General features: G+C 47.0%; 1 protein-coding gene across 4 annotated transcripts in view; it reads left to right on the top strand.

Annotated features, from left to right (window-relative positions):
* The window catches only part of KIF13A (kinesin family member 13A), a 477,346-nt gene that overhangs the window by 101,480 nt on the left and 356,864 nt on the right, over nucleotides 1–19,002 (top strand). For all 4 annotated transcript variants that reach the window (XM_063923222.1, XM_063923220.1, XM_063923221.1 and 1 more), the window contains exon 3: nucleotides 8,907–8,919. In XM_063923222.1, the coding sequence (XP_063779292.1) occupies nucleotides 8,907–8,919 (13 nt within the window). The remainder of the gene's footprint in view (nucleotides 1–8,906; nucleotides 8,920–19,002) is intronic.

Below are 19,002 nucleotides of genomic sequence, written 5' to 3'. Positions count from 1 at the left end.
CAAAATGAATGATATCCTGCAAGTTGTCACTTTTTTACTGATTGACAGACTGATCCCAGGAGTACAATTAGTGCCTAAAATTCAATAAACATTTTTAGTAACAGATTGTATATTTGTTTTATCATATCTTGCACAGTTGTCTACAATTTGTGGTGTTGCTGACACAGTCACAACATATTTTTCTATACAATTTATACTTTACAGGATACATAAAGACAGTAATACTAATGTGGACTGTAAGAAAATGATCAATTGATCTGCAGATATATCTATGGACGGATCGGGCAGTGTGCTGTGCATACACACTGCCCGATCTGTCAGAGACTGACATCAGCCCAGTTCAGCTGTCAATCACCGCCGGCCGCCGCAGCATGTGTATGGGCGGCCGGCTGGTCGCCCGTACACACACAGCGATGCGCCAATATATCGGTAGATATATTGGTGGCCGGCTGTGCTGCGGGGCCAACGCGATATGTCTGTGAACAACGGAGTTCACAGACATATCGCGCGTACACACTGTCCGACGGACCAGCAATATATCTGCCGTTCAATAGAACGGCCGATATATCGGCCACTGTGTACCCACCTTAACTGCCAAGATACAAGCTGGATTTGAAAAATTACAGCTAAATGGCTAGTATGTTATCACATTCCACTTTATCACCTCTCCAGGCTTCATACCCCCATTTTGTGGCCATTCTTTAATTATGAAAAGATATTGAGATTTAAAATTCAGATCTGTAGCTAAAGACAGCTCTTTCTTAGAAATGCTAATTATTGCTAGAAATTTTAATTTAGGATAGACAAGTCCAGGAGTTTAGATCAGGTGTGTGTGCATGTTTTTACATTATGGCCCTCATTCCGAGTTGTTCGCTCGGTAAAAATCTTCGCATCGCAGCGATTTTTCGCTTAATGCGCATGCGCAATGTTCGCACTGCGACTGCGCCAAGTAAATTTGCTATGCACTTAGTAATTTTACTCACGGCTTTTTCATCGTTCTGGCGATCGTAATGTGATTGACAGGAAATGGGTGTTACTGGGCGGAAACAGGCCGTTTTATGGGCGTGTGGGAAAAAACGCTACCGTTTCCGGAAAAAACGCAGGAGTGGCCGGAGAAACGGAGGAGTGTCTGGGCGAACGCTGGGTGTGTTTGTGACGTCAAACCAGGAACGACAAGCAGTGAAATGATCGCAGATGCCGAGTAAGTCTGGAGCTACTCAGAAACTGCTACAAGGTGTGTAATCGCAATATTGCGAATACATCGTTCGCAATTTTAAGATGCTAAGATTCACTCCCAGTAGGCGGCGGCTTAGCATGAGCAAATCTGCTAAAATCCGCTTGCGAGCGAACAACTCGGAATGACCTCCTATGTTTGTAAAGAAACCGCTGTGGTATATATGTTATGGAACACTGGCTGAGAGTAGTGAGAATAAGTGGAGAAGTTGCCCATAGCAGCCAATCATCTCTGAGGTAGTATTTATCAAGTACATTCTATAAAATAATAGGTAGAAGCTGATTTCTATGGGCAACCTCTCCACTAGTCCTCTTCTCTCCTCTTTTCACTGCTTGATAAATCTCCCCCTCACTATTTGTAGTTTTGGAATGCAGTATGTGTTGAACTCTAAACCAACACAAACATGCATTTGTATCAGTGGCAAGCAGACACAACAATATAGTATTTATTTATTTTATTACCAGTTATTTATACAGCGCGCACATATTCCGCAGCGCTTTACAGAGAATATATTTATATATTTATTTATATTTTTGCCATTCACATCAGTCCCTACCCAGTGGAGCTTACAATCTATACAATATATATATAGCTGTGTAAAGCTCAACATGCCCAAAACCTGTTACCTGTCATACATAACCTACTTATTCTACTCACGCTGGTACACCCTCACACTGTCTGCTATGAGCCTCGCTTATTCCTCCAGTCTCCACTCTCTTTTTTTCCTGCTAATTTGTATGCTCTCACATATAGGACCCCACGTACCCTTTGCTTTCTGTCTACATTAAACACGTACAGATTCTCAAAATGAAGTCCAACTGAACTTGGAGTGAGGCAAAGCTACAGCTGCTTGCATCTGCATCAGAGCCCTTTTTGCACAGATTCAAACTGAGCCGCACACAGGTGTGCAGATATCGCACACAAAATTGATCGGTGTATGCAAGCAATGTAGTTTTGTAGCTTTTATGTGTTTTAACCACAAACCAACAATATTTATATTGTCGAGGGGGGAGGGGGTGTCTGTGTGGAGGGGGGGGGGGGGGAGCAAGTTCACCTGATCACTGTGGCCAACAGTGATCGGGATTCAATGAGGGCGGAGCCAAGGGTGCAGAGAGACTGGAAGGTCCCTCTGATATAGGCGGCTGCTGGAAGATTCCCTTCCAGCAGCCACCCAGTGGGTGTCTTGATTGGTTGCATCAGATGCAACCATGTCAGGTAAAGTCCAGTTTGGTGTGGTTCCATCTGATGCGACCATGCCAGAGAACTGGTTAATTATGCACATAAGATGCATATATTGAGCAAAAAAGATCCTTGGTGTTGGCGTATTGCACGGGGCCTGGCATGCTGAGAGGGGCTATTTTACGCGACTTAAGTCACAGTACATCTGTCTCTCGGCAGCAAACTAATGCTGCTAGCAACAGGGGTTTAGTGATGCACATACACGTTATTATTGTCCAATTTCTCTAACGTCTTAGTGAATACTGGGGTTCTGTACTTTCGTACCATGGGGTATAGATCGGATCCACTGGAGCCTGGCACTTTAAAAACCTTTAGTGTGTGTATGTGTGTGCTGGCTCCTCTCCTCTATGCCCCTCCTACCAGACTCGGTTTTAGAATATGTGCCCAAGGAACCGGGTGCATTTCTCTGGAGCTCCAGAGCGTTTCCTTTATTTTTATTTTAGTTTTTTATTTTCATGTAGCCCTGGTTGGCAACCAGGCTACCTGCTTCGTGGGACTTAAGAGGGGGGACCGAACCAACCTTTTTAGGGTTAATGGTTCGTAATCCCAGCTGACAGGACACTGAGCTCCTGAGGTACTGATCACACATCGTCAGTATGTGTGCCCACACCAGCAGCTAGCCGCCACTCTCTAACACAGGCATTCCGAACCGCGGTCCTCAAGGCACACCAACAGTGCAGGTTTTAGTGATATCCAGGATTCACCACAGATGGTTAAATCAAAATAACTGAGGTACTAATTAAGTCACCTGTGTTCAAGCCTGGATATCACTAAAACCAGGACTGTTAGTGTGCCTTGAGGTCCGCGGTTGAGAAACACTGCTCTAACAAGATACCGAAGTTTCAAGGTGCGGTGAGTGTTACACAGGGGTCCCGGTTAGCGAGTCCCCGGTGCAGTTTGGCGGCAAGCCACGTGGCGGTCACGCTCCCAGAGCTGCGGTGCCGACCGCGGACAAACTGGCTCAGGGCTGATGCCCCATAGTGCTCACTGTCACTGAAGGCTTTGTGTGCACTGTATACAGTTTCTGATGAGTAAATAACTTGGCCAGTATAATCTATTACTCAGGGACCGCACGCCATTACAGGGGGCAGGGCTTCCCGGAACAGGACCCGAGGCGGGAAGGTGCCATTTCCTGCTGCTGCGGACATTCAGGCTGCATGTACGCTGCTCCTCCGGTGACCCACGCTGCTACTAGACTCTGTACTGGTACCAGGGTGCCATAGAAGGGGGGAGCACGCCAGCGGCAGCGCCGCTGCACTATTGTCAGGTCATACACTTAGGTTGCACATTTTACAGGTGTGCTGTGTGCTGGTGTCCGCTCCTTAGTGTCACTCCAGCGGCTCTCTAGGGTCTGTATGGAGGTGTTGGTCAGTGGGCTGCGCTGTATTACAATTGGGTAAGATGTCTGTTGACATGGTTATGTGTGGTGCTTATAACTCAAACCAATCTTAAGCGGGGTCACTCATGTGTGAACAATGTCCTTATCTCCACAGGGACACAGTTCCCAGGCACCTGACTGGCTGGATAGTTTTAAAAGCTTGATTCAGAATGTAAATTCAGAATTAGCTGCAGCTGAAAAAAGACAGGTGTTAAAACACTCTGATTGTGTGGCTAAAGCAGCAGATACTAGAAAGACTTCTCAGCCCCCTCTAGTGGTTTTACATAAACGCTCACTGCCTCAGGCGCTCCAGTCTGATTCTGATTTTGATCAGCCTGATGTGGATGATGATATGGATGAGGACAGCTCTCTGTCCGCTGCGGTGGAAGCTTTCATTTTTGCTGTAAGAGAGGTTCTTCACATACCGGATCAGGAGGCAGAACCAGATGAGGAGTTGTACTTTAAGGTTACCCTCCTTGCAGTCCTTAAGTGTGGCAAGGTTCAGAGGCAGGGGCCGAGGGGTCTCCACCACTTCCAGAGGATCTCGTGGTAAGTCCCGTAAGCCTGCCACTGCTGTCTCCCTGGACCAGACCACCGGATCCACTACCGCTAAGCCTTCCCCGTAACGGTTGGCCCCAGCAGCAAGGCAACTTTCAGGTAGGTGCTCGCCTTCAACACTTCGCCCATGTGTGGGCGGAGTCCTGCCGAGACCCTTGGGTGAGGGACCTCATTTCCCAAGGATACCGGCTGGAATTTCAAACACTCCCTCCTCACAGATTTTTCAAGTCGGGCTTACCAGCTTTACCTGCAGCAAGAGTTTTGCGAACAGGGGTGATGGTTCCAGTACCTCCTCTGTTATGCAACAGGGGTTTTTACTCCAGTCTTTTTGTCGTTCCCAAACCAGACGGTTCGGTACGCCCCATCTTGAACCTGAAGTCTCGAAACCTGTATCTGCGGGTATTCAAGTTCAAGATGGAATCCCTGCGGTCGGTGGTGTCTGCTCTGGAGGAGGGCGAGTTCCTGGTGTCTCTGGATGTCAAGGATGCTTACCTAAACATTCCCATGTGGCTCCCCCATCAGGCTTACCTCAGGTTCGCCATATTGGACGACCATTTCTAATTTCACGCCTTAACCTTCGGCTTATCCACTGCTCCAAGGGTCTTCACCAAAGTCATGGCGGAGATGATGCTGCAACTGCGCAGGATGGTGTCAACATAGTCCCCTACTTGGACGATCTCCTAATAAAGGCTGTGTTCAGGGAGCATCTGCTACACAGCATTGATCTGACTACTCGCCTACTTACGGAACATGGGTGGATCCTAAATTTTCAGAAATCTCACGTGGAACCGACCCGTCTTCAATTCCTGGGAATTATACAGGATACAGTGTCTCAAAAGGTGTTTCTCCCGATGGACAAGGCCTTGTCTATCCAGGCTATGGTTTGCTCGGTTCTCAGTTCTCGCAAGGTATCCATATATCTTTGCATCAGGTTACTGGGCAAGATGGTGACTACTTACGAAGCAATCCAATACGGCAGATTCATGCCCGCCCATTTCAGCTGGATCTGCTGGACAAATGGTCGTGGTCTCACCTTCACATGCATCAGGAAGTAACCTTATCTCTGAGAGCCTGGCTTTCTCTGTTATGGTGTCTACAATTTCCTCACCGGGTGGAAGGCAGGAGTTTCAATATCCACTCGTGGATTCTACTGACAACGGATGCCAGCCTCCGGGGTAGGGGGGCTGTGACTCAAGGGGCCCAGTTCCAGGGGATATGGTCAAGACAGGAATCTGCTCTACCAATAAACATCCTGGAACTCAGGGCAATCTACAATGCTCTTCTGCAGGCTTCTCATCTCCTGAGGGATCGGGCGATCCAGGTTCAATCGGACAACGCCACGGCGGTGGTGTACATAAACCAACTAGGGGGAACAAGAAGCAGAGCAGTGATGCGAGAAGTGTCAAAAATTCTCCTCTGGGCAGAGGCCAATGCAAGGGCCATCTCAGCCATATTCTTTCCAGGAGTGGACAACTGGGAAGCGGACTTCCACAGCAGGCACAACCTCCATCCGGGAGAACGGGGCCTACATCCCCACTTGTTTCAACAGTTAATTCACCAATGGGGCTGTCCGCAGATAGATCTGATGGCTTCTCGTCTCAACAAGATGCTAGGCTGTTACTGTTCCAGAATGAGGGATCTGCAGGCTGTAGCAGTGGACGCGCTGATGATGCCTTGTACATACCAGTTTGTGTATCTGTTCCCTCCTCTAGCGTTCATCCCAGGAGTCCTCAAAAGATTAAGAAGGGAAAGCGTTTTAGCAATTCTAATTCAAAACAAGGTCCGTTCGTCTATCCAGACTTACAGCGGCTATGTTTGATGACTTGGAAGTTGAGAGGGAGATTCTAACGAGAAAAGGTCTTCCCTCCCGGGTTATTTCCACCATGATCCAAGCAAGAAAGATGGTGACGTCCAAACATTATCATGGTATCTGGAAGAAGTATGTTTCCTGGTGTGAAAGTAGAAAGGTGTCTCCCGTGGAGTTTAGAATCAGTAGTTTTCTACTTTTCCTGCAAGTGGGAGTGGATCTTGGCCTATGTTTAGGCTCTATCAAAGTACAGATTTCTGCACTTTCTATTTTCTTCCAGAAACAACTCGCCTTATTGCCGGAAGTACAAACTTTCCTTAAGGGTGTTCTTCATATGCATCCGCCTTTTGTACCTCCCACGGCTCCGTGGGATCTCAATGTGGTTCTATCCTTTCATCAATTAGATTGGTTTTAACCCTTACATAGGGTGGAGTTAAAATTTCTCACCTGGAAGACGGTGATGTTATTGACATGTCTCTGAATTATGGGCCTTATCCTGTAAGAGCCCTTATTTGATTTTTCATGAAGATAGGGCGGAACTTAGGACCCGTCCTCAATGTTTGCCTAAAGTGTTGTCAGCTTTTCATGTGAATCAACCTATTGTGGTTCCAGTGTTGTCTGACGCTTCCGTTGGTCCTGAGTCCTTGGATGTGGTCAGGGCTCTGAGATTTATGTCAAAAGGACTGCCCATCATTGGAAATCTGACTCGCTGTTTGTCCTTTATGACGCCTCCAAGATTGGTCGGCCGGCTTCTAAGCAAACTATTGCTCGCTGGCTCCGGTTGACTATTCAACAGGCTTATTCTTTGGCGACTCTGCCTTTGCCGACGTCCATTCAGGCCCGCTTGACGAGGTCTGTGGGTTCTTCCTGGGAGGCTGCCTGGGGTGTCTCGGCCTTACAGTTGTGCCGACCTGCAACTTGGTCGGATTCGAACACGTTTGTTAAATTCTATAGGTTCGACACCTTGGCCAAGGATGACCTTCAGTTTGGTCAGGCGGTTATACAGGGGTCTCAGCACTCTCCCACCTGTTTGGGAGCTTTGGGACCTCCCCATGGTACTATTTACTAAAGAACAGAACTCCAATTACCACTAGAACGTTAGAGAAAACAGGAATTTAATACCTACCGGTAATTCCTTTTCTCGTAGTCCGTAGTGGATACTGGGCGCCCGCCTCGGTGCTTCAATCCTGCTTACCTGTGTAAGTGTTTGGTTTGCCTGCCGTTGCGGTCCCAGTTTGTTGTTGTTCGGTTGGTGTTGCTATTCTGTTCTGGTTAGCACCCTCCTTTCGGTTATGGTTGTGTGTTGGCTTGGTGCCTCACCGCTGTTGTATTATTCCTTCTCTCATGGTATGTCCGTCTCCTCTGGCACAGTTTTCTAGACTGGTAGGAGGTGCAGTATTAAAGGCAGGAGCCAGCACACGCATACACACACTAAAGGTTTTTAAAGTGCCAGGCTCCAGTGGACCCGATCTATACACCATGGTACTAAAGTACAGAACCCCAGTATCCAATACGGTCTACGAGATAAGGAATTACCGGCAGGTATTAAATTCCTATTTTCTGTGTTTAGCTAACACTGTCCTGTGATGGCATTAGGTAGTGGTAAAACGTTGTTTTTTTTTTCATGCTTGACTTCTATGAGGATGGTGGCAAGGTAGGTTAGATCAGAGAAATCTAATCCTCTGGTCTTAACCTAAATTAAGAGAAGCAGAGATAAACCAAATGTCTGTCAAATCTCCACTTCATAAATGGAATTTGTTAAATCACGAATTTAACCAATTTGTAGGAACAACCGTTTTTGCACGTTTTCCAATGTTTGGGAGCGAATGGTCAATTGTCATTTGCTCGCATAAATTACCAGATTTTCATTCCAGCCAGCCAGATCTGGCAGGTGATCTGCCAGATAATTTTAAACTGTATGCCCAACTTTACATATTTTGTGTATAGAATGAGTGTCTTTAGAAGGCATAGAGTAATGCATTGTGTAATTTGCAATTCAAAACTATTTGCAAATACAGAATGAGTTTTAGCGATTTACAAAATGTTGTGACTCATACGGTATCCTAAAGATATAAAGTTTTCACTTCAGATATATACAGATTAACAATATAAACTATTCATTGCATGTGTATAAATCTGTCTGGATGAATATTGCACACAAACATGAATTGAAGTCGCTTAAATCTTTCATTATATATCTGGCTTTATTAGACATTTTCTGCTGCCTTCTTGGGTGGGTTTAACTAAGGCCAGAGTAAGTATTCATTCAAAGCTGGTTCCAGACAAATGTGCAGGAGATGAACTTTAGAACACAATGCGTGGCCAGGCCAACATGCTGACAACCTGAGCATTTGATGTGAGCCTGATCTCTCACTTGTAAGCAACTCTGTATGAAACAAAGTTTATTTTCATTCCTATTCCGTTTTTATGTTCATTTTATTTTTTGTGCTATATTATTGCAAATGTGATCTCAAATGCTAGAAATTAGTAGCTTGTAGTTTTATCTAATGATATTCAGGATGAAAATTAACTATGTTATCATGGACTTGTGGTTGTGATCTAAAACATACATGTTCTTAATCTCAGTATTGATTGTGGCCTTTCTTCTTTTTCCCCCCCCCCAATGGATGTCTCCGATGAATCATCGTGTGTTGTTTTTGCTGAATCATTGATTCTCTATTATCTTCTAGAAAACCGCCAAAGGTAAGATGGTTTGTTTTTATTATGCTTTTTCTGAAACGCTATCAGTTGTAAGGCAGTCTGGCTTTCACATATGAAACACAATATTGATCAATGTATTTTAAATTATGTAACAGTCTAAAATACAAGTAACAACACCCAGAAACATTCTTAGGAAAAATTACAGAACACCTACTTAGAAGTCCAAGTTATAGAATACTGAACTGGAATATATTGCTTCTGTCCTTGATGTCTCCAAATAGGATTTATTCTTAACTCACAACGCTAACCCATGGCAGGGCTAAATAAAATGGAATCTGAGCATTAGCAAACCAACTTTCACTTAGCAAGTACTTGTTAGTGGTGGAAGCACTCCGTCTTGTGGGCCAGTAGAATCGGACTGCCCTACAAGATGCAAATAAACATCATGGGGTTTACTTATGTAGCAGGTATATTTATGTTTCTCTTTGGTGCTGGACATGAGATTAATAATGGCAATAGTAATAAATACAAAACGAAGAGTGTTATATTTCTCTTACGTCCTACAGGATACTGGGGATCCATTTAGTACCAAGTGGCACTTTAAGAAATCAATAGTGTGGGCTGGCTCCTCCCTCTATGCCCTTCCTAACAGACTCAGTTTAGAAAATGTGCCCGGAGGAGCCCGTCATGCTTATGGAAGCTCCTAAAGAGTTTTCTGCATTTATTTTTCTGTTTGTTAATTTCAGGCAGGACTGGATGGCACCAGCCTGCCTGCTTCGTGGGACGTAGGGGGAAGGGCCCAAACTCTTGATGAGTTAATGGTCCTGTTCCCCGCTGACAGGACACTAGCTCCTGAGGGAACTATTCGTAAGCCCCACCACAGCGAGCGTACATTCCCGCAGCACACGGCCACCCCTACCAGAGCCAGAAGAGTTAAGAGTGGTGAGTACTAAGCCGGCGTCCCGGCTCGGGGGTCACCGGCCATTATGGCGGCATGAGGGTACGGAGACGCACAGCTTCTAAACGGGGCGGACTGCGTCTCCAGACTCAGTACACAGTGCAGACGCACAGCTTCTGAGGGGGTGAATTGAGTCTCCGTACATTGTACACAGTACCACACTGGCAAACACAGACTTAAAACGGTTAGGACTCCATTTTAAGCACTAAATTACTTCAGCCAGCATAAAGAAAGTGGGAAGACCGCTCGCCTTTCAGGGGGCGGGACTTCACTATGAGCGGATCCAGCAGCTCACCAGCACCATTTTCCCTCTGCAGTGGACACAGACGCTGACTGACAGGGATGCGCAGCTCCTCCGGAGTGACTCCAGATTACTTCAGCGGTATCGGGGGGGTCATAGCAGGGGTGGAGCAATTATTAGTGTAGTAAGTCCCCAATCTGGGTACATAGTCTGCGACCCGGCTAAGCTTGCCATTAGCGATAAGGGCGCGGTGTGCCAACCCGGATATCTGTGCTTGTATGCATTCGGCTTCTGGGGAAAATGGTGACCTCTTACAAGGCTTTTCAGTATGGCAGGCTTCATGCAAGATCCTTCTAGTTTGATCTGTTGGACAAATGGTCCGGATCACATCTTCACATGCACCAGAGGATCCATCTGTTGCCAAAGGCCAGGATCTCCCTTTTCTGGTGGCTACAGACTTCTCACTGTTTGGGATTCAGAATTGGATTCTGCTAACCACAAACGCAAACATCAGAGGTTGGGGAGCAGTCACCTAGGGGGTGCAGTTTCAAGGAGGATGGTCAAGTCAAGAAGTCGTCCTTCCAATAAACATTCTGGAACTCAGGGCTGTATACAACGCCCTTCTGCAGGCCTTATACCTTCTTCAAGATCGAGTCATTCAGGTTCAGTCAGACAATGTGACGGCAGTGACGTACATAAACCGACAGGGCGGAACAAAGAGCAGAGTAGCAATGTCAGAGGTATCAAGACTTCGCCTCTGGGCAGAAAAACACGCTGTGGCGTTATTAGCGGTCTTCATTCCTGGAGTAGACAACTGGGAAGCAGACTTCCTCAGCAGACACGACCTGCACCCGGGGGAGTGGGGCCTTCACCCGGAGGTGTTCAGGTGCTTGACATGTCGATAGGGATGTCCACAAATCGACATGATGGCCTCTCGTCTCAACAAGAAGCTCAAGCAGTGTTGTTCCAGGTCAAGAGACCCACAGGCAGTGGCAGACATCCTGACGACTCCATGGGTCTATCAGATGGTGTACGTGTTCCCTCCATTTCCTCTGATCCCAAGAATTCTGAAAAGAATAAAAAGGGAAAAGGTTCAAGCAATTCTCATTGCTCCGGACTGGCCAAGAAGGGCCTGGTACGCGGACCTTCTGGAGATTCTCCTGGAAGATCCGGATCCTTACCTCTTCACGAGGATCTTCTGCAACAGGGCCCGTTCGTCTATCAAGACTTAACACGGCTACGTTTGACGACGTGGAAGTTGAATTGCTGATTCTAGCCAGGAGAGGCATCCATGACAAGGTCATCCCGACTTTGATCCAAGCCAGGAAGGGGATAACGTCTAAACATTACCACCTTATAACGCACACTCCCACATGTACTCCAATCTGACTCTGATAATGAAATGCCAGATTTGGATGAAGGTGATGTAGACATGGAGGGGGGCAATACTCTGTCCCAGGGTGTGGAGGCCCTACTTTTTTCTATTCGAGAAGTCCTCAACATAACGAATAAGGAGACAGAACCTGAGGAAGAATTGTTTTTTTAACATAAAACCCAAATCTTCTGCCACCTTCCCTGTCTCCAAGGAATTAAACTCCCTCTTTACAGAAGCGTGGGTCAATCATGGCAAAAAAATTTAAAACCCCTAAACGGTTGCTAAATTCTTTTCCTTCCCACCTGAGGATAGGAAGGTATGGGAGAACCCCCCGTGTGTGGATACCTCAGTGTCCAGGCTGTCACGTAAGATTGTGCTGCCTTTGACTGGTGCTATAGCTCTCAAAGACCCTGCTGACCGTAAAATTGAGACTACACTCAAATCTTTTTATACCACAGTGGGCGTAGCACAGAGGCCCACCATTGTTTGCGGTAGGATTATAAAATCCATGGTTAAATTGTCTGATAATATAATAGAGTGGTTTAACACACTACCTCAGGACGAGATCCTGACTCTACTGCATCATATCCAGGATGGTGTGTATTTCATGAGTGAGGCGATCAAAGAAATAGGCCTCATTAATGCCCGTGCCACAGTAGTGGCGGTCTCAGCTCGCAGGGCTCTGTGGCTGCGACAATGGATCCATGGTTAAATTGTCTGATAATATAATAGAGTGGTTTAACACACTACCTCAGGACGAGATCCTGACTCTACTGCATCATATCCAGGATGGTGTGTATTTCATGAGTGAGGCGATCAAAGAAATAGGCCTCATTAATGCCCGTGCCACAGTAGTGGCGGTCTCAGCTCGCAGGGCTCTGTGGCTGCGACAATGGACAGAGGATGCTGGTTCCAAGAAAGGAGTGGAAAATCTTCCTTTTACAGGGGATGCCTTGTTTGGGGAAAAAGTGAACAAGTGAATCTCTCAAGCAACGGCGGGTAAGTCTATCTATTTGCCATCTGCTGCGCCTCTGGCTAGACGTCCCTATCCTGGGCCCTCTCTGAAGTCCTTTCGTGTGGCCAGATTTAGAGGCAGAGCCAGAGGTGCCTCCAATGCAGCTAGAGGCACTAGAGGTAAGTCCTGTAAACCAGCAGCTGCCGGTTCTCTGGACCGGGCCTCCGGATCCTCCTCTAATAAGCCCTTTGCGTGACGGTTGGCCACAGCTGCAGGGGGAATTTCAGGTGGGTGCTCAACTTCAATACTTCGCCCATGTGTGGGCGAGATTCTGCTAGGACCCGTGAGTGAGGGACCTCATATCGCAGGATTACCGGTTGGAATTTTAAGCACCCCCTCCTCTCAGATTCTTCAAGTCAAGCTTGCCAGCTACACATGTAGCAAGAGTTACCTTGCAGGACGCTGTTCAAAAACTAATACAGACAAAGGTTATTGTTCCAGTACCTCCTCTATCGCACAACAGGGGATTTTATTCAAGTCTGTTTGTGGTGCCAAAACCGGAAGGTTCGGTGCGGCCAATCTTGAACCTCAAATCTCCGAATCTGTATCTTCGGGTGTTCAAGTTCAAGATGGAATCTCTGAGGGCGGTTATCTCTGATCTGGAAGAAGGGGAATTCCTGGTATCCCTGGATATCAGGATGCTTATCTACACATCCTGATATGGCCCCCTCATCAGGCTTATCTCAGATTTGTTGTTCTGGACCACCACTTCCAGTTTCAGGCCTTACCCTTTGGTCTCTATACAGCCCCAAGGGTATTCACAAAAGTCATGGCGGAGATGATGATGCAACTCCGCATGATGGGTGTCAACATAGTTCCCTACTTGGACGATCTGTTAAATATGGTGTCCAGGGAGAGTCTGCTGAACAGCATCAACTTGGCTACTCACCTTCTTCCGGATCATGGTTGGATCCTGAATTTCCAGAAATCTCCCCTGGATCCGTCACAAAGGATTCACTTCCTGGGAATGATATTGGACATGGTGTCTCAGAAAGTGTTCCTCCCCATGGACAAGGCATTGATAATCCAGGCTATGGTCCGCTCTGTGCTCAGACCCTGCAGGGTCTCTGTTCACTTTTGTATCTGCCTACTGGGAAAGATGGTGGCAGGTTCCATGCCCGTCCATTCCAGCTGGATATGCTGGACAAGGGGTCAGGGTCTCACCTACACATGCACCACAGTATAGCTCTGTCGCCAAGAGCACGGATCTCCCTGTTATGGTGGCTACAAGTTTTGCACCTTGTGGAGGGCCGGAGTCTCAGTGCCCAGTCTTGGACTCTGCTGACAACGGATGCCAGCATCCGGGGCTGGGGGGCAATGACCCAAGGGACTCAGTTCCAGGGAAAGTGGTCAAGTCAGGAAACTTCGCTCCCTCAGTGCTTCGTGTTTCCTGCTTACCTGGTTGTAAGTTCTCGGTTGGGTCTGCTGTTGCTGTCCCTAATACTGTTTGAGTTAGCGTTGCTATCCTTTTGGTTTGGTTAGCGTGTCTATTCTTTGTTCTGGTTAGCGCGGCTATCCTTTCCTGTTGTTGTGTGTTGGTTTGTTACCTCACCGCTGTTGTTATATGTTTTCCTTCTCTCAAAGTATGTCTGTCTCCTCGTGCACAGTTTTCCTAGACTGCGTCTGATGGAGGGGAGGAGCCAGCACACACTAATGATTTCTTAAAGTGCCAGGCTCCAATGGCCCCGATCTATACCCCATGGTACTAATCCATCCCAGTATCCACTACGGACTATGAGAAAAGGAATTATTGGTAGGTTTTAAATTCCTATTTTAGCAGTGATAGCCCCTGCTTTGAAGGCGAAAGGATTGTTACTGCTTGCTCCCATGTAACAAGATAGCCACAGCTGAGAAATCACTGCAGCAGCAGCTAGGTATTCTTGAGAGGATGTAATCTTGAGAGGCTATCTTGAGTGGATGTTACCCTATATCCATTTATTGGGGCCTATGAAGTAGGAGAGGATCTTGCAAATAACTCACAAATCACAATGTCAAGGGCCATGCTTGCATATATTGCTGGGCCTCAACCTCTGGGACGACAGCCTCTGCATATTGCCAGGGCCCTGGACTTTGAAGTTACTCCTAAAGTGCATTTTGCATCACTGCGCTCTGGAATGGGAATGAACCCACTGACTTCTTGATGTTAAATAGACCCCCCCCCCCCCCCCCTCATATGGTCTAATTAAGTGGGTAAGACTCAAGATAATGCATTGTACAAGCCCTTAAACTATTTTATTATTTTCTTCATTGCACTATTTGGCTTATATTGGGTACACACTGGAGCGATGGACAATTGGGCCAATTTAAGGGACAACTTCCTTTGAGCCTGATTGTGCCTGTACACACTGGAAAACAACGGACGTCCAGTTGATAATGCAGCCGCATTACAGAAATACTGTATGCAAATGCTAATATCAGCCTTCCCTTTGTGCTCCACCGTGAGATTGCTCCCTGTAAAACACACTCACTCACACACTCTCTCTCTGTCCTCTTTCTCTCTCTGTCTCACCATCAGGCGGCAGAGACCTCCCTTTCCTTCCTGGTTCCGTGTTCTAAGCTGGCTCGACCTATGAGGCTACCCGAAGAAGAGAGAGTATGTGTGTGTTATGGGGGGCAATTGTCCTTATTGCTCCTTTTCCCAGCCTCGGATCCACCACTGGTGCCAAATGAACCTTAACTATCTTGTGTACTTTTAGTATGGAGAAGTTCAGCCTTACTGCAGGTGTGAATCACAAAGTGATATTTATTCTCTTCCGTTCACTTCTTGCTGTAATGAGCAAGGACTTGTTGTACATAAAAACAGTACACGACATTGCAATGTGTCCAAAACATTTTAAACATCAGAAAATGGCAATTTTCAGAAGATTTAACAAATTTTTGTGTTTGATCCAGCTTGCCCCTAATCTCACACATTGCCAATCATGATACTTCCACAAATATATGGGCCGTATGCTTATGTGGACCGGTTTGAGTAGTGTATAATGTGGAAATTGGTTTTGCACATAGCACTGTGCAGAAATCTGACACTTGTCGCCATTTGTGTCTAGAGAGGCAGGACGTGACAAAAGTGTTCTAAAGTAGACTGAGTACAGTAAGGGAGTGCTGGCATACTTGTGATCAGTTGCAGACCAGGACAGAGACTCGAAAGCCTATAAAAGGCTGGTGCACATGCATGTTGATGATGGTGATGATCACCAGCAGTAACCGCTTCTGAGTGCGAATAATCTGTGAAGCAGATAGGAGCTTTCTGTGTTTCGCAGGCAGATATTATGTTCATCCTAGCTTATCACCCCTCCACCTAACTTTAGTGCCATCTTCTCCTATTGTGTACATCCATATTACCTATAGATTGTAAACTCGGGTTCAGTATGATATACCAGTGGCCGGGATGCTGGCTGTCAGTATGCCGACAACGGCATCCCGGCTGCCAGAATGCCGGCGGCATGGCGATCGCAAAGAGTCCCCTTGCGGGATCACTGCGCTTGCCGCGCTGCCGGCTTGGTGGCCCGCTGCGCTTGCCACAGGTTCTATTCCCACTCTCTGGGTGTCGTGGACACCCATAAGTGGGAATAGCCCCTGTTAGCTGGGATTCCGGGTGGCGACATAGTCCGCGGTCGGGATTCCGGAGTCGTATCCTGACTGCCGGCATCCTAACTGCATCCCTTAAACTCATATGGGCAAGACCCTCTCCCCTTTTTGTGCTTTACATAACTATGCTAACTGCTCACTGTAATTGTGTATCTATGTGAATTTATATACTATCCTATTGTCCGTTTTATCCCCTTGTATAGAGCTACAAAGCCTTTGTGACACCTTGTAAATAAAATATAATAATGTGTGTGCGTGTTTTAACAATTAATGAAATAGAAAGTTGTATGCGCTCTATTAGAGAAGTTTGTGAGCTTTATTAATACTTAATAGTGAATGTTTTTTTTGGAAACAAAAATGGTTCATATCATGGTGGCAAGTGTGTGTGACGTGTGTCTGTCTATAGGGCCTGATTCATCCCCGGCTGCAGTCCCAGTTTGGTCACTTTTGGCCATGTTTTTCTGACTGTGCGTTTGGCGGAGCTGCAGTGTACATGTATCGCAATGGAGTAGTGGCTTTGGTCGCAGTGACTTGTTTTCTGCAGCCTGGTGGACATGCTGCCGGGGAACGTTGCTAAAATCTGAGGCATTTTGCCTCCATTTTTGTGTGTGCCAAAGCCAGCAGCTGCATCTTCAGATGCAGCTTCGCTGGTCTCGGCAACGTAGTTGTTTCGGCCATTCTGAGCAACCCTTTGGTTCCGATGGTCTTCGAGCGCAGGCAGTGAATCAGAGAAGTAGTCAGTGGGTGTCTTTAGAATTTGCATATTATCACACAGCAGCTGCATACAAAGAAGCAGTGGTGGTGACCTTTGCATCCACCTCTGAATCAGACACATAAAGTGAGCAAATATGCTAGTAGTTCCGACCTGCTTGCATATTGTGATGCATATGTCTCAGTGGATTGGGTATGTGTGATGGCGGGGATCTAGGCTGTGAGATGTCTGGGGGGGAGGGAGGGGGGGGGGGGAGCGCAACAATGAACCCACCCATTGACACCTACAGGTGGGAATAGTCCCTGTTGGTCGGCATGCTGACCCGGGGATTTTGAGTGGGCAGGATGGTTTGGTCGGTATTGTGACCGACTACTTCCCGACTCAGCATCCGGGTATCAGTACGCTATTTTCTGTGCAGCTTTTTTTTTGTGTGTAAATTATATCCAAAATACGTCCAACTCTGCAGGAAGCCCCTAAGCTGTATGTAAATATTGCTTCTGTTTGCTTTTGATAGGAAAGCATGCTTTGTTATAACATCTCTATATTTTAGATAAGCCATTGAACCATCACCTAGAGAAGTAGAAAACTGTTGCCGCTTAGTAAGGGTGTGAAGCACATATTTACTTAAATCCGTCTGGAATTTCGTGGGATGATCCAGATTCTTTCAGCAGCTGCTTCACTGTTAGACACTAAGGCAGGGACAACAGACATTATTTTATCCTCCCGGAGAGCACTTATGTGACCTATAATTATTTGCTGGTTACTTTCTCTGTCTTTGTATAGTCCATGCAACATTACACACATTTCCTAGCCCCCCCATGTGCGCTAATCTGATGTTTTAGAGGAAATTGTGTTTTTTTTAATTTTATTTAAAGTTATTAACCTGAGATATACAACACCTTTACAATAGTCAGCATTGTCCTCCTATATGTATAACCATTAATAACTATTCACATTTCTCTGACGTCCTAGTGGATGCTGGGAACTCCGTAAGGACCATGGGAATAGCGGCTCCGCAGGAGACTGGGCACAAAAGTAAAGCTTTAGGACTACCTGGTGTGCACTGGCTCCTCCCCCTATGACCCTCCTCCAAGCCTCAGTTAGATTTTTGTGCCCGGCCGAGAAGGGTGCACACTAGGGGCTCTCCTGAGCTTCTTAGTGAAAGTTTAGTTTTAGGTTTTTTATTTTCAGTGAGACCTGCTGGCAACAGGCTCACTGCATCGAGGGACTAAGGGGAGAAGAAGCGAACCTGCCTGCTTGCAGCCAGCTTGGGCTTCTTAGGCTACTGGACACCATTAGCTCCAGATGGACCGAACACAGGCCCAGCCTCGGAGCTCGGTCCCAGAGCCGCGCCGCCGGCCCCCTTACAGAGCCAGAAGCAAGAAGAGGTCCGGAAAAATCGGCGGCAGAAGACATCAGTCTTCAACAAGGTAGCGCACAGCACTGCAGCTGTGCGCCATTGTTACTCAGGCACACTTCACACTTCGGTCACTGAGGGTGCAGGGCGCTAGGGGGGGGGCGCCCTGAGCAGCAATGTAAACACCTTGGCTGGCATAAATACACCACACATAACCCCCAGGGCTATATGGATGTATTTTAACCCCTGCCAGAACTCACCAAAAAGCGGGAGAAAAGGCCGCCGAGAAGGGGGCGGAGCCTATCTCCTCAGCACACAGGCGCCATTTTCCATCACAGCTCCGCTGGAAGGACGTCTCCCTGACTCTCCCCTGCAGTCCTGCACTACAGAAAAGGGTAAAAAAGAGAGGGGGGCACTAATTTGGCGCAGTTTTAATACTAACAGCAGCTATAAAGGGAAAAGCACATTTTATAGTGGTATTCCTGTCTATATATAGCGCTCTGGTGTGTGCTGGCATACTCTCCCTCTGTCTCCCCAAAGGGCTAGTGGGGTCCTGTCCTCTATCAGAGCATTCCCTGTGTGTGTGCGGTGTGTCGGTACGATTGTGTCGACATGTTTGAGGAGGAAAATGAGATGGAGGCGGAGCAATTGCCTTTCTCTATCGTCCTAGTGGATGCTGGGGTTCCTGAAAGGACCATGGGGAATAGCGGCTCCGCAGGAGACAGGGCACAAAAAGTAAAGCTTTAGGATCAGGTGGTGTGCACTGGCTCCTCCCCCTATGACCCTCCTCCAAGCCAGTTAGATTTTGTGCCCGGCCGAGAAGGGTGCAATCTAGGTGGCTCTCCTAAAGAGCTGCTTAGGAAAGTTTAGCTTAGGTTT

The sequence above is a fragment of the Pseudophryne corroboree genome, chromosome 5 (assembly GCF_028390025.1).
Source record: "Pseudophryne corroboree isolate aPseCor3 chromosome 5, aPseCor3.hap2, whole genome shotgun sequence".
Taxonomy (NCBI): Eukaryota; Metazoa; Chordata; class Amphibia; order Anura; family Myobatrachidae; genus Pseudophryne; species Pseudophryne corroboree.
The sequence above is the reverse complement of the archived record's forward strand: the minus strand, read 5'-3'. Positions and strand labels throughout refer to the sequence as shown.